At 60.3% G+C, this 14,177-nt stretch overlaps 2 protein-coding genes across 3 annotated transcripts in view; both read right to left on the bottom strand.

Moving 5' to 3' along the window:
* Positions 1–10,880, bottom strand: part of LPCAT1 (lysophosphatidylcholine acyltransferase 1) — a 57,860-nt gene extending 46,980 nt beyond the window's left edge. Inside the window, exon 1 of the mRNA XM_081279050.1 lies at positions 10,635–10,880. Coding sequence (XP_081135176.1) covers positions 10,635–10,769 — 135 coding nt within the window. The 5' untranslated portion in view covers positions 10,770–10,880. The remainder of the gene's footprint in view (positions 1–10,634) is intronic.
* MRPL36 (mitochondrial ribosomal protein L36) overlaps positions 1–14,177 on the bottom strand; it is a 247,213-nt gene that overhangs the window by 67,295 nt on the left and 165,741 nt on the right. The gene's annotated exons all lie outside the window — the stretch shown is intronic.

Genomic DNA, 14,177 nt, shown 5'->3' with positions numbered 1-14,177 from the left:
CACAGGTGGCTCCTGGGTAGGCCTTGGTGGATGAGCCCGTGTCTCCTCAGGCTCACTCTGGAGCAGGCAGAGTCCAGCAGGGAGGGCCACCTCTGGCAAAGGCCATCTTGCGGTGCTGTGTGGCAGAGGGCGTCACATGGTAGGAGAAAGGAGCCCCCGACACTGGCACTCTAAGGTCCGGTGGCTTCACCTTCTCGGCAGTCATCTTAAACGGGCTCTGGCCCCGGGCGCTCCACAAAGACAGACCCCAGAGCACAGACTGCGGGTGCAGCCACAGCAGGACAGTGGCGGGCACCGGGGCACAGGCAGAACGTTTTGTATTTTGGGGAGCTGGTGCTTCTTGTTGCGTGAGCTGCTCTTTATATAAACGCCTGGCGGACTTCACATGGGGTTCACCTGTTCCACTAACAGGTGACCGTCCACCACTCCTTGGCCTCAGATCTCAACGGCATCGCGGCTGCGCCTCCTCAGGGACTTTGCTGAGTCCGAGTTGGCTGCTCTCGAAGTCACTTCTTAGTGCTCCCACTCAGATCTAAAATTAAATATAGCTCCCTAACACCGAGCTATTTCTTCTCTCAAATCTTAGCCAGTCCCACTCCCCAGAGAGCCCTTGACAATAGTCTGAGCAGCGACCCAGAGGCTTCTCTCCTGCAGAATGAGGCTTGGCGACATGCTCTGAATGTGCAACCTACCTACAGCTTGTGTAGGGAACTGCGTCAGAGCGACTTTCCTGGATGGCAGCCTTTGCCACTTCAACACCCGAGAGGTGATGTGGCTGCTACGCAGGGCTCTGTGGGGCCAAAGCCACTCCGGTCTAAGGCAAGCCTAAACCAGGAACCCTGCCACCACCGAACCCACCAGGAACGCTCCACGCCAGACAAAGGCTTCTCCCCACCCCGCTTCCAACCAGTTTCTGGGGCGCGATGGGGAAAAGTGTGACATCCGTGGTCGGGGGGAGAAATCAAGAATGTCCATGCTCTTCTGCCCTTTTTCAGTACTTTATTCACTCAAATCACTCAATACAATTTCACTCTATAAGTTCTTAATCAAACAAATGAGCATCCTTAATGCTGGGCACTGCAATAGACACAATCAATCCAAAGCAAACCAATCCAAGTTCATCCTCAGCACTGCAGACACGAGTCATGACAGGCATTCCCTCTGCGTGCCAAGCTCAAGTGCCAGGGTGAAGTCTTGACTCTTAGGTCTTCAGTCCAGCAGATGCCCTCCCACTCGGACGGCAGTGGTCAGGTCAGGCACCGATGGAGGCTGCTTCTGGGGTGGAGCTGACCACCAGTTGAGGAGAGGGTCAAAAGAAGTCTCCGTTCTCCAGGGTCAAGATGTGGCTGTAGAGTTTGAGAGTGCTGAGGACGACGCAGAGATCAGGAAGGTGATGAGAAGAGGTGGGTGTCAGTCCGGGTCCTCCTCAGCTCTCCAGTATGCGGGCATCAGTGTGGGCTGGCTGAATGTTCATTTGCTCCCTCATTTTTGCTGAATTTTGGGGCTTCTGCGTGCCCCTTCAACCCCTATCAGCTGTCACAGGGTTTCTCAGTGCCGCCTTTCATTCTAGGGTCGGGACATCTGGTCGGGTGGTTTCCATCCTCATCTCACACCTCTGACTCTTATCAGGGTGAAGGCAGATGTCGGTGACTTGTGGAAAGTGACCTATTTACCAGGCTCTGCCTGATTTGTGTTGGAGGGCTCTGTAGACTGTGTCTGGTGGAACTGCTGGTTTCTTTTAAAATGGAGTTACTGAGGCTCAGGCCCTCCTTACATGGGGTGCCAGAGACCGTCTGCAACAGCTGGACCCGCAGCTCAGGTCTGTGTCCAATGCCTCAGTGCTGAGACACGACAGCCTCACTGGGGCAGCACCCCTGGGGGATGCAGCACAGCCTGGGCACCGCAGTGGATCCTGGGGACGCTGGCAAGTGACCACAGAGGTAGGAGAGGGCCCTGGGCCAGGTGAGCCACAGAGGGGCACGTAGCATGTGTGGGTGGAGGGCTGGTCTCCTCTACACCGGCTCCCCACACTGCTGCTGTCATCCTCTGGACATGCGAAGATGTATCTCTGCCAGGTGTCCCCCGCCAGCTTCTGAAGGGCTGACCTTAGACTACCCAGCCCAGGGTGGCTCTGAAGCCCTAGAACAGATGTGAGCAGGGACCTGTGACAGTCACCATGGCTACACACATGGGCCAGCACACACCTTTCCCTGGATGCCCACATGCAGTGCTGTGACCACCATGCAGCTGGACACCTGCTGAGCAGCAGTTCACAGTGCTGCTTACCAGGTCCAGCAGCACTGGGAGACCACATGGCCATACACCCCCGGGAGATGATGGCTGAGCCAGCCCTGGGAAGCTGGGTGTGACTGGGAACCACCTCCCCGGACAGGTCCACCGGCTGCAGAGAGGACATGCACCTGACCCTGCGTGTTGCGCAATCCCTTGCAGGATGAGCTACACAATGATGCTGTCTCGGCCTTCAGCGGGGAAGTGAAGTCAACGCTGGACACACGGAAGGTCAGCTGCAGGCCCGGGATACCCGGAACATGCTCACAAAGCAAGTGAAATTGAACTCAGGGACTTCAGTCACCAACTCAGAGCACACATTAGCTGCAAATATGTTGTCAGCATCCTGAGAGCCCCTAGAGTCTGGCCATCACTCTTCAGGACCTGGGAACTCCCACCCTACCCCATGACATGGGAAACTCCTGCAGGGACGGGAAGGCAGAACAGGCCCTGGCCCTGAGGCAGGGGAGGCGGCCCGATGACCTATGCAGACGCAGCCTCACAGTCTTCCCTGAGGCCAGAAGGACAAGAGGACCGGAGCTAAATGAGGGCCTGGGGAGCCTGGTGGGACAGGTGCTGCACCCGGGCTGCAGGGGACGCACCTGTGGCATCCACACCTCGCCCTCCTGTGGCTTAACCAGGAAGAGTGGACAGCAGCCACCTGCCTGCAGCTGTCAGGGTCCAGCAGGGGCTCCCAGGGCTGCCCAGCACATGGCCCTGAGCATGCAAGTCAAGGCCCGGGAGAGACCTTGCTTACTGCCTGCCACTCGAGATCCCTGGGGCTTCACAAGCCCACATATGGGGCCAGACATCCCCCCATGGAGAGGAATGACATACTCAGGGAGGCCTTGACCTCTAACCCAGGGACACACCCTGTGGCCCGAGGCTGTCCCCTGCAGTGCCAAGTGGGCCAGCTACTCCAGGGCCTGCGTCTGTGTGCTCACCTAGGGTCCCCCACAGAGGCCTGTGCTGTCTGGACGTGGCCCTCTGAAACGCTGGCAACGAGTGCGGTGCCTGGCAGCCCCATGTGCACCTGGTGGTGCTGGCAAGTGACTGAATGTGAGAGGGAAAGAAGGGTGCTTGCTCAGCTGACCATAACGGCACCTGTGAGGTGCCTGCTGCTCTGGATGCAGGGACATGGCCAAGGCACAGATGTCTCAGACAGCAGCCCCAGCATAGCTCTGACCATGTGCAGAGGGCACTCTCGGGTGTGCAGATATGGGGCCTGCAGGAAGAGGGCAAGGGGGCTGGGGTGGGCTGAGTTTCAGCAAAGACTGAGGGAATCCAGTGTAGGGGGAGGGTTGGGGAAGGACCAGGCAGGGGGAGGGTTCTGGAACCCAAGAGCATCCTGTACCCAAGTGCAAAGGCCCCAGGCTGGGCAGTCATGTGGGCACCTAAAGCTGGTGCCCCGTCCCCTCCTTGGGACAATTCAGGTGGACACAGGCTGGGACTGCCTCCTTCTGTTCTGAGCCTGAACCTCTGGACAGTGCAAACTCTTGCCTGGGCTCTCCTCAGTCCTCCTAAACCACTCCGTTCCATACAAATCTCTCCTGGGCTTTTGGGGTCCCTGTCCAGGGACCAAAGCCCTGTACCTGTGACTCCCGCGATTCCGACCCGCAGCCCCAGATGTGAAATCCCTCACAGGCCAAACTGTAGCCAGAGGTCCCACCAGGGCCCCCCTGCATCCCCTGGGACTCGGGCCTGGAGAAGGCCCCGGCAGGGCCCCTGGGGGCTCTGGACCTGGCTCACAGGGGTTCCGCAGAAGCAGGTTGCAGAGGAAGCAGCAGAAGTCCCTAGAAGGTGTGTTGGGGGCCAGACACACTCTGGAACCAGGCTGGGCTCCCGTGCAGACACCAGCCAGATCCCGACACAGAGCTGCAGGGCTCAGTTACAGCTGACCTACTTCCAGGCGTCTCACCTGGGGGCAGGACACCCTGTAATTACATCCTTGGAAAGCCAGAGAGCCCCGGTGTGGGAACACCCAGGAGGCCCGGGAGCAGGTGGAGCCTGGATGGGAGCGTGGCCAATGGGCAGCCTCCCCAGCAGCACCACAGGAGGGCCACACCCTAGGAGGCCCTGCCTCAGGGCACAGGAGACCCAAGGACACCACCAGGTGAGGGGCCTGCGTGGCTTGCACTGCCAGAGTGGCCACAGGCCACCTATGCTGCAGGGGTCATCTCTGAAGAAGGGCTGTCCCAGGCAACAGCTAGCAGAAGTGACCTGCTGACTAACTGCTGTTCACGCACAGCTCACCGGAGCTCCAGGCTGGTCCCAGCAGGATGCCTGCCTCAGGCCACCTTGTGATCCCAAGGAGCACTTCAGTCTCCTTTGACTTTAAAGTAAGGGTCACACCTCCAGGAGGAGGGACAAGGTAGGCAGTGGCACTCAGCTCTGCCCCAGCAAAACATGGGAGGGGCCTCAGGGAGAGTGGGACACTGTGGCACACACACACAGGCAGGAGTCAGCAGGGACCGGCCACCTCCCAGCAGGGGGGTCGCCTCAGGGTCCCGCTGCCTGCTCTGAGTAAAAGAATCCAGAAACTCAAGCCCTGCGGCCTTTCTGGCTGTTTTATTTGCTCTGTAAACATCTGCGGAGAGCCGCAGGCGCTGAGAGGAGGATAGCCCCGCCCCCAGGGGCACCCAGCCCGGGCCTGCCCCAGCTCCGCTCCGCGACTTCAGGGAGCCCACAGGGCCTGGCCCAGGCCACCTGCAGACACAGGGCAACCAGGCATCCTGGCTCCACTCCCCAGCTGGTGAGAGGCACAGCAGGAGTGGACAATGCTGTGATCCTGGTGGAGTGGTCATTTCTCAGTGTGTGGGGAAGGACAGACAGCTAAAGATGGAGGGAGGGCCAGAGTGGGTGGCAGGAGACTGCCATATCAGGGAGGGACAGGATGACAGTGACCAATCATTCTGGGCTGGGGATGGCTTCTACCCCCAACTTGCCATGGGCAGTCTCAGGGCCACTGACCAGCAAAATGAAGAGACCCTGTGTGGAGGGTGGGGAGGGCCCAGTTGGGGAGGGGCTGAGCCTGACCCAGGGGCTGCAAGGATGTCCCAAAAGCAATTCACAATCCACAGTGGCTGTGACCCCTCCTGTGGGTGAGGAAGACAGATCGACCGTATGTGGTCTGCTCTGTCCCAGGGGCCTGGGGGAGCAAACTGACCTAAATAAGATACCCCAAAGGGACAGTCGATGCCTGATGCAAACACCCCCAGCCACCAGCACTCCCCGGCTTAGGGCACGGGGTCACCACTGTGCTTAGCCCAGGAAAGTCCTGGGCTCTACCATGAGGCTGGACACAACGTGGACAGCAGAGCCTTGCTTCATGGCCAATGCCTGGCCCCACTCTGGTAGGCCTCAGGGATGCTGCTGGGCTCAGGTCAGCCCTGCTCCATGGCCATCCTGAGAACTTGAATACTTAGAACTGTGGTTTTTCTTTTTAAAGACTACATATATACAGCAAATAACTCTTGAGAAAAAATAAATCACCACTCCACTCTAAGGTGGACATGTGACCCTTAACAGACTCAGAAGGTGGCATCCCCACCTTCTGAGTCCACTCCAGGTACCCAGAATGATCCAGGCAGCATCCTGGGGGTCACCAAACACAGAGGCAGTGGCAACACCATGCCCAGGGGAGGCAAGCCCATGTCACCCAGGCCCAGTACAGCCACAGGGAGCTGGGACGTGCTGGTGGGCTTTAAGCCTGCAGAAGGAGCAGGGAGGGGTTGATGGCCATAGGCCACCGAAGGCCACTGTGGGCACAGTAAAAAATCATGTACTGACACACACATACCCAGCACTGTGCCCTTCCCTCTGGGCTCATTTCAAAATAACTCACAGCTAGAGTAAAGGTCTCGAGCGAGGCTGGGGTGGTAGGGTCGCTCTAACACACCACCATAGACCCGCAGGACCTGGGTGAGGAGCCGCTGCTGCCCGGCCGTGGGGTGGGGGTACTTTCATCCTGGGCTGTTTGGTGAAGGGTCCAGGAACAGAAGCTGGAGGAGCATGGATGGCAGAGAGGGTCCTCCTGGAGTCTCTGGGTCAGGTGGGCAGGGACGTGCCTTACTCGGACATGCCCAGGCAGGAAGGGCCACAGGGCTCGAGGCCACTCTGCTGCATGTGGGGACAGGTGCAGGGCCACTGGGTACCCAGCAAGCAGAGCAGGCAGGTCCTGATGGCCGGTTTGTACAGCAGGGCTCTGGATAACCACTGGTCCAGGCCCCAGACCCTGATCCCTTGAAAGTGAGAAACAGATCACTCAATTGTGGAAACGCGTTGTCCACCACGTGGGCAGAGGACGTCTCGATGAAAAGGAAGCCAGCTCTCCTGGGACGACAGCTCCGCGTCTCCAGACCACTGGCTGGTCAGGGCACGCGCTGCTGGGGAGAGCTGGCCAGGGTGAGCACCCTGAGGACACAGAGTGGAGCTGAGCTTCGCGCTGAGGTGTCCGGGGGCTTCTGGGTGAAGGTGGCTGGGGCGGAGCCTGAGCCTGCCGGGCGGCTCCATTGCAAAAGCAAAGCCGCAGCTTGCAAGGAACTGCTGTCCCCAGAACACAGTCCCTGAGCCCACACACTGACCACACGCCTCAGGGGGTAAGTACAGCACAGGCCACTGCCCCTCAGGTGAAAGGCCAAGTGCTTGGGCGCCCCAAACTGAGAGTCAAGGTGACATTCCCTGTAAACCAAAGGCCCAAGCTGGGAAGGACCATGAAAAATACAGGTAGAAATGTGAGACACCAGCTGGTGGCTCTTCTCCCGGCACATCAGGGCCATCGAGACTGACAGAACCCATCAGGCCAGCAGCAGGGAATGGATCCCTGGACACTGAGCGGAGCTGGGATGGTGTGGCCGAGCTCCCGTGAGGACAGCGTGTCTCCTAAAGAGCCAGCAGCCTGGGGGCCAGGCAGAGGTCAGAGTCAGGCTTGATGGGTAAAAATGTGACCTCGGTCAGAATTCCAGAACCCAGACCAGAGCCCAGGATGGGGCGCTCCCGGCTGGCTCCCTCCAGGAAGGCGCTGCCCGGCTCGGGCCTGCTCGGGGCCCAGACTATGCATGCAGAGCGGTCACGGGTGGGACAGGAACCAGCTCCTGCTGCTAACACCAGTGGCCAGAGAGGAAAATGAGCCTGGGGCCTGGGACTGAGGCCTGCAGCAATCTGCAGGGAACAGTTCAGAAATCAGCTCGTGACCGTCATGGAGACACCGAGTAACCTGCCCCGCTGGATAGCGTGAGCACAGGGCATTCAGAACGTACCACAAAAAGTTCTAAGATTTGATGTTAGTCTAAGACGTGATGGGTGCACTAGACTGGGCTTTGCTTGCAGCTATAGAATACCTCTGTGTGCACAATGTCTGCACACCCTCGGGGTCAGCTCTGAAGGCCACAAACCAACCAACAGTCTTTCGCAGCCTCAATCCTGATCCTGCTGTTCCACCAACGGCAAGCGAGCCTTCCACGTGCGTCTTTCCAGAAAGGCAGAGGGGTTACAGAGGCCTCAGGTGTGTGGGAGGGAGCCAGCTCCCGAGGGCAGGGCTGTGAGGCCAGGCCAGCGCCCACACCAAGCCAGACCTCACGCTCAGGGGCAGGGACCGCAGCACTGGCCCCGCAGCCTCGTCTGCAGCACTGTGACACCACCCCTGCTTCCCACCGCCTCCCAGGGCCACAGCTGACAGTGAACACAGGCAAGGATGCTGGGAAGTGGCCCTTGGCCTCTCCTGGGCCACAGGCACGAGCAGAGACGGCCCACCGGATGCCAAGCCATCCTCGGTGTCCTCTGCAGGTCAGACTGGGCAGGGGGCAGCTGGCCAGAGTCTCCAGCTCTGGGCCCAACACTGACCCCGCACACAGCTCCAAGGTTAGAGGGAGTGGCTCTGCTTTCCAGGAAGTGACCTCTCAGAGGCTGGTTATGGGCAGGGACTTCAGAAAAGGGAAAACCCATCAGAGCTGGGGGCGGGGACACGCTCACACCACAGAATCTATGGGAAGTACCCCAAAACCCCGGGTGATAGAAATTACCTCATGACTCCAAAAGTAGCCAATGAGCAGGCAACTGTGAGAGCGCGGCTGAGGGCTGGAGAGCAGCGCCAAGCCACCCTCCCCGTCCCTGAGCTTGACCTGAGCTTGCCCTGTGCCCTGGCTTCGGCTGCAGTACACACAGGTTTCACAGACCCCAACAGCCCTGGGCCCTCTTTCAGACCCTTGTGTGTGGCTTTCTGTCCAGAGAGAGGCTTAAGCTCCTCACTAAGTCTGTAAATGCCAGATGGAGCCCACGGCAGCCAAGGTGGCCGACTGGCACCAGGCCAAACACAACAGCATCCCAGGCAGGAACTTGTGGGCTGCCTGCACCTTGGCTCCACTGGGGCGTCCCAAGCACCTCGGTGTGGGGTACGAGGACTTATCCCGGGAAGCAGGCTTTCTCTGCTTGGGAGACAGGCCACTCACCTGTAGAGGGCATTTGGCCACGGCTAGCCCAGAGGTGACTTCACAGGGCAGTGCCTGGTGCAAGCCAGAGTTTCCACAGAGCACGCTACGGGCATTTACAGAGTGACCCTCAGCCGCACCAGAGCAGGTACAACTGCGTCCCAAGTACACCTGGTGATTCTGAGGGCCTCCATGACCCTGCCGAGAGCAGCTGGGATGGAGGTAATGAGGTCCAGGGGCAGAAAGGAGGCTGGGGGGCACTCCAACCCAATCCTGCCTTCTCCCCACCTCAGGGGGCCTCAGCCCTGCTTCCTGAGGGCAGTGAACCTGGCCCGTCTTTCCCTCCTAAAGGGAGTGTGACTCTGGCAGGATGCAGAGGGAGGGAGGCACCAGCTGCCTGGAAGAGGGATGCTTCCCCAGAACGGGAGGGAGACGCAGTGAGGCTGAGAGGGGCAGGGCAGGAGGAAGCAGGCCACTGGGATGACCAGGGTGCGGGCAGCATGATCAGGATGGGTAGGGGAGGGTGCAGAGGGTGAGCAGGGAAGGCCCTAGAAAAGCACAAGACGGGATCAGAGCTCCATTCCAGGGTGTCTGTCCAGAGAGGGCTTCTAAGCAGCAGAGTGGCAGGAGGAGGAGAGAGAAAGGACCCCCCAGGGAGTGGCTGGTGAGGGCTGGGGAGACAGGGGAATGAGGGGAAGGGTAGAGGGACTGTGTCTTCTTCCTGCAGGCTCAGCCGCTGGCAGGTGAGGGTCTGAGATGAAGGCTGCAGAGGGAGGTTCCAGGCAGAGCCCCGACCCTGACCTGTGCAGGGACAGGGCCCCGGGGCCAGCTGGGGACAACCTTGTCTTGGCCCTCTCTGCTCTCAATCTTCTGCACACCATTTCCTCCACCCTGGGCTTGAAGAAAGCAGAGGTCCTGGGAAAGCCTCCCCTGGGACGAAGACTCCAAGACCTCTCACTTAATGTGACATCAGATGAGCTACTTTACACACTAAACCACAACTCCCCCTGCCCACAGAAGAAGTTTCTCACCACGGAAATGTACTTCCTAAGAGCCGACAGCATGAAGCCCCAAGCCTGCAGCTACTGTGGAGTAAGTGTCAGGCCTGGGAGTGTCTCAGAACTCTGAAGGACTGGCCCAGAGTAAGTCACCAGGAGTGCCAGCTTGTCAAGGGACATGCTCCCATGGGAAGGCCACAAGAACAAAAGCGGCAAGCGTCCCTCCCTGCCTGGATCAGGTCCCCACTCACCATCCTCCCGGCCCCCAAAAGACAGTCTTTAGGGAAGCTGTCACACACCCTTCCCTCCCACGTGGGAACCAGGTGGCACAAGTTGACTGGGGTCAGATGCCCCGGGGGAGCGTCGCTTACTGCAAAGCCCCAGGAAACTCTCCTGGCAAACACAGAGGTGGAAATCCTCCTGCCACTTGTCCCGCCTGCCCCGCGCGCCCACTCTCTCAGGCACTGACTCAAACGACCAGGCAAAGCCCCGCACACGAGGCCAGGGAGGCACAAAGTCAGCCTCCCGCGCTGAGCTCGGACGCGTGGCGGGGATGCCCGCTGGGCATCCAGGCGCGGGGCCTGCATCCGGCGGGAACAGCGCCTGGGCCTGGGAGGAGCGGCGGGGACCGGGATGCGGAGCGGAGATCAGGCTGCAGGAACCAGGCAAAAGGGGTGCGGAGCAGCATCAGGGTGCGGGATGCGGGAGACGGGCGCCAGGGACCTGGGGATCTGATTTGGGTGAGGGCGGCGGGAAGCCGGATGCCGGGGATCGAGCGTCGCCTCGCGAAGTGCAGGGACCACGGGACGGGGATCGGCGAGGGAGGGCCCGAGTCCCAGGACCCTCCCCAGCCCCATCGGAGGCCGCGCCTCCCAGGCCCGCATCCCGCCGGGTCCGTGGCGGAGCGTTCGGGGACACCCACCTGGGCCTTCTGCAGGGCGCTCAACCGCAACTCGTGCACGAAGGGGTTCTGCCCCGGGGGCGCCAGTCGCCGCGCACCGCCCGACGCCACGCCGGAGGCGGGGGTGGCCCGCGTCCCGCGTCCCCGCAGCCTCATGGCCGCCCGCCGGCCGCGAGGGAACCGGCGCGGAGCTGGGCGCCGAGCGGGCGGAGAGCGGCGGGAGCGGCCGAGGATGCGCGGCGGCTGAGGATGCGCGGCGGGCGGGCGGCGCAGGCGCGCGAGGGGCGGCGGTGTGACGTGGGCGGCGGGCGGGCCCCGGGCGGGGCGTCCCGGGCCCGCCTCCGCCTCCTTCCGCGCCCGCCCGGCGCCCAGGCCAGCCCGCCGGTGCGCGGGCCCGGGCGGCGGTCGGCGCTGACCGCGGGGACGAGGAAGGGGCGGGGCGCGCGCTCCCGGGGCGGTGGGTGCGGAGCCCTGGGGTGGCGGGCGGGTGAGTCCCAGGAGCAGGGAGCAGGACCTCGTGGCGGCGCGGCTGGTGTCCAGCTCCGCGAGGTCCGCGCAGCCTTCTTTCCTCCCAGGTCCGTTCTGACCCGGCTCCTGGAAGGCGGTTCTCCCCGCGCTGCTCCCCCGCCCGGAGGCTCTGTCCAAGGCGGATCTCCAGTGGGCTCCGGGGGTGGGAGAGGGCTGTGGGAGGCGAGAGTTTTCCCCGACTCCTCTAATTCCTGGCAGTTACCGCCGAAGATACAGGGGACATTTGGGGATCCCTAATTTGTGACTCATTATTGACGAGAGCAAAAGCTTTCAGAAATAGCTTTCTGGTCAAAACTTATAAATTTGAAAAATCCACTGCACATCTTTTGCAACGTGATCAGCTGAATTTCCCTGTGCACCTCAGTGCGCTGCTCAAGGTGGGCTCTGGGTGAGGAGGGGCTCAGACACCTCCACCTCCATGTCCACCGCCCATCCTACACTGACACCAGAAAGCAGAGAGCCGGAGGAAGAACCAGAGCTCTCCCTGCAGTGCAGCCCCCAAAGGGACCCCAAAGTCCGGAGGCTCCTGGACATCAGTGCTCGAGGATCTCAGCCAGGGCTTTCCTGGGCAGCTGGTCGGGGAACGGCCTGAGCCCTCTGCTAACAGGCGGATATCCTGGCTGAACAAAACAGACCTGTGGCCATGTGGTGGGCCCTTCTGTGGCCCTACTGTGTTTCCAGGCCTGAAGGTCTGTGCCACCCCACAGTGTCCAGAGGGAAAGGTGCTGGCTGGTCCAAACACTTTAAAACCTCACTCTGGACCTCAGCAAGTGACCTCGCCTTGGGACGTCCATCTGTGAAATGAAACCCAAGAGGCATTGCCCTCCTGCACACTAAGAGAGGCTGGGGAGCCCTTGCAGACTGAGATGAATCTTGCTGCCGACGGACTGTGTTTCAGATGTGCTGTGGCCTGGCCATCGGCATCCCACTGACCTCTGGGCTTTTAGTGGCCACTTGTTCCACTCTCCAACACAAGATCCCAGCACCCAAGGATCAGATCCTCATCCAAACTGAGAGTCAGGAAAGCTCCAGGGCACAGACGCCTTTCTCCTCTCAGGGCTGCCCCTGCCCAGACAAAACGGGCGGGCCTGAGGTGCCGCCAAAGTCCCGCCAAAGTCCCGGGCAGAGAGCCCCGAGGGCAGCCCAGTGCAGAGTTTCTGCCGCCTGAGCATTGGGTCTTGGCAAGCAGAGGATGAGGTGCCGGTATCAGGGTCCTCCTAGCTGTAGAGGCCAGATGTCATTGAGTTGGCCTGGCCATGGGTGACAGCTCTCCCGGACCACGCAGGATCCTGTTGGAGATGGGCAGGGTCCTGCATGGCCTGAGAGCTCAGTGTGTGCCAGGCTGGCCTGCGACCCCGAGAGAGGCTGAAGCGCTAAGCCCCAGGACCTGTGGATGTGACCGTATTTGGAAGTAGGGTCTTTGCAGATGATAAAGCAGGTGAGATCAGTAGGCCCTGTGCAGTGTGATGGGGAATATGGATAGGAACGCACACTCCCAGGATGAATGCCGTGATAAGACTGACCAGTTATTGGAAACTGGGGAGATCTAGAGAGCTGCTGCCCTGGAGACTTCAGAGGACGCCCCTCTGAGGCACCTTGATCTCGGACTTCTGGCCTTAGCTGGGCGAGACGGCAAAGCTCGCTGTTTTATCCCAGTTTGTGGCCATCTGTAGGGAGCCCCTGTAGTCTCTAAGAGTTTATGTGAGCAGCCCCGTCCTGCCCTGCAGGCTGAGCTGGCTCAGTAGGCCAGGGGTGTCCTCTAGGAGTGTCCTCCAGCCGCATTCAGGGGTGTCCATCTCCCAGGAAAGGGCCTCTTCCCTCTGCCTGCCCAGTTCAGCCTTGGTTGGAGCCACCGTGGGAATCAAGGCTGGATGACCCACAGTGGATCCTGGGGTCAGGAGGACCCTGTTGGAGGAGGCTAAAGGTATGAGGACACACAGGCAGGAAGTGACTGAGGAAGATGTGTGTCCTAGAGATCCCCAAGGCAGGTGTGCCGCGGGTGACATGGGGCAAGTCCTCGGTCCTGGTCTGCTTGTGCGGCGGCAGCAGAACACCTGAGAGGCGTGATGGCCAGGACCAGAGCCTGGGAAGTCCAAGACCAAAGGGCCAGCAAGCTTGGGGTCAGATGAGTGACCGGCATGTTCTTCCAGGATGGCCCAGGAGCCCCACATCCTCACGGGGCAGAGAGCGGGGAGAGCAAGCCCACCCCCGTGGGCCCTCTTGACCGCAGACCTGTTCTTTCCTGTTCTTTCCTTCTCCGAGTTCAGGTCATTCTGAGTTCATCCTCTCTTGCGGTGGGAGGGACTTCAGACACCTCTTATTTCTTGCTGGGCATTTCCTGCCCAGCAAGGCTCCGCCTGAATCCCACAAATGTCTTTCACTCCCGGAGTCTTTATTGGCCCTTTCCCCAGGTGGTTTTCTCTCTGCCCCAGGTGTGTGGTTGTGCATTAACCTCCAAACATTTGGAGATGTTCCAGACATATCTGTTGTTGACGTGAATGCAGTTCCTTGTGGTCACAGCACTTTGTCCTGGGAGTCCAGTCCCTTTATGGCCTGTAGTTTGGCATCATTTAAAAATGTGTGGGTGGAGGGTTCCGGGATGCCACCCAGATCCAGCCGGCCGGCTTCTCTTTGAGTCTCTGAGTCTTCGTTACTTGTGGTGCCTCGTTCTGTAGTGAGGCGGTCACTGTGGCTAGAGCCCTGTCCGGGTCTCGTGTGTTCTGAGGCTGTGGTGCTGGGTGAGCATGGATCTAGAGCTCTGCCTTCTCTCCGTGAGCCCACTTCTATCATGATGCCTCTCAGACTTTGGTGGCACGTCCTATCCTGAAGTCCACTCTTCTGATGCTGGCGTGGTCACTGCAGCCCCTGAGTGTAGAGCATTTGCGGTGTGACTTCCTGTCCTCTGTGTTTCGTCCTTCTGTGGCCATGCCTTATCAGGAGGGTCTCTCACAGGCAGCGTGGAGACACATCCTGCTTCACCAGCCCGACTTTAGAAAGCGCTCTGACAGCACCAGCAGATGGTGCACGCTCGCCCTC

The sequence above is a fragment of the Spermophilus citellus genome (assembly GCF_964194105.1).
Source record: "Spermophilus citellus genome assembly, chromosome: 1".
Taxonomy (NCBI): domain Eukaryota; kingdom Metazoa; phylum Chordata; class Mammalia; order Rodentia; family Sciuridae; genus Spermophilus; species Spermophilus citellus.
The sequence above is the reverse complement of the archived record's forward strand: the minus strand, read 5'-3'. Positions and strand labels throughout refer to the sequence as shown.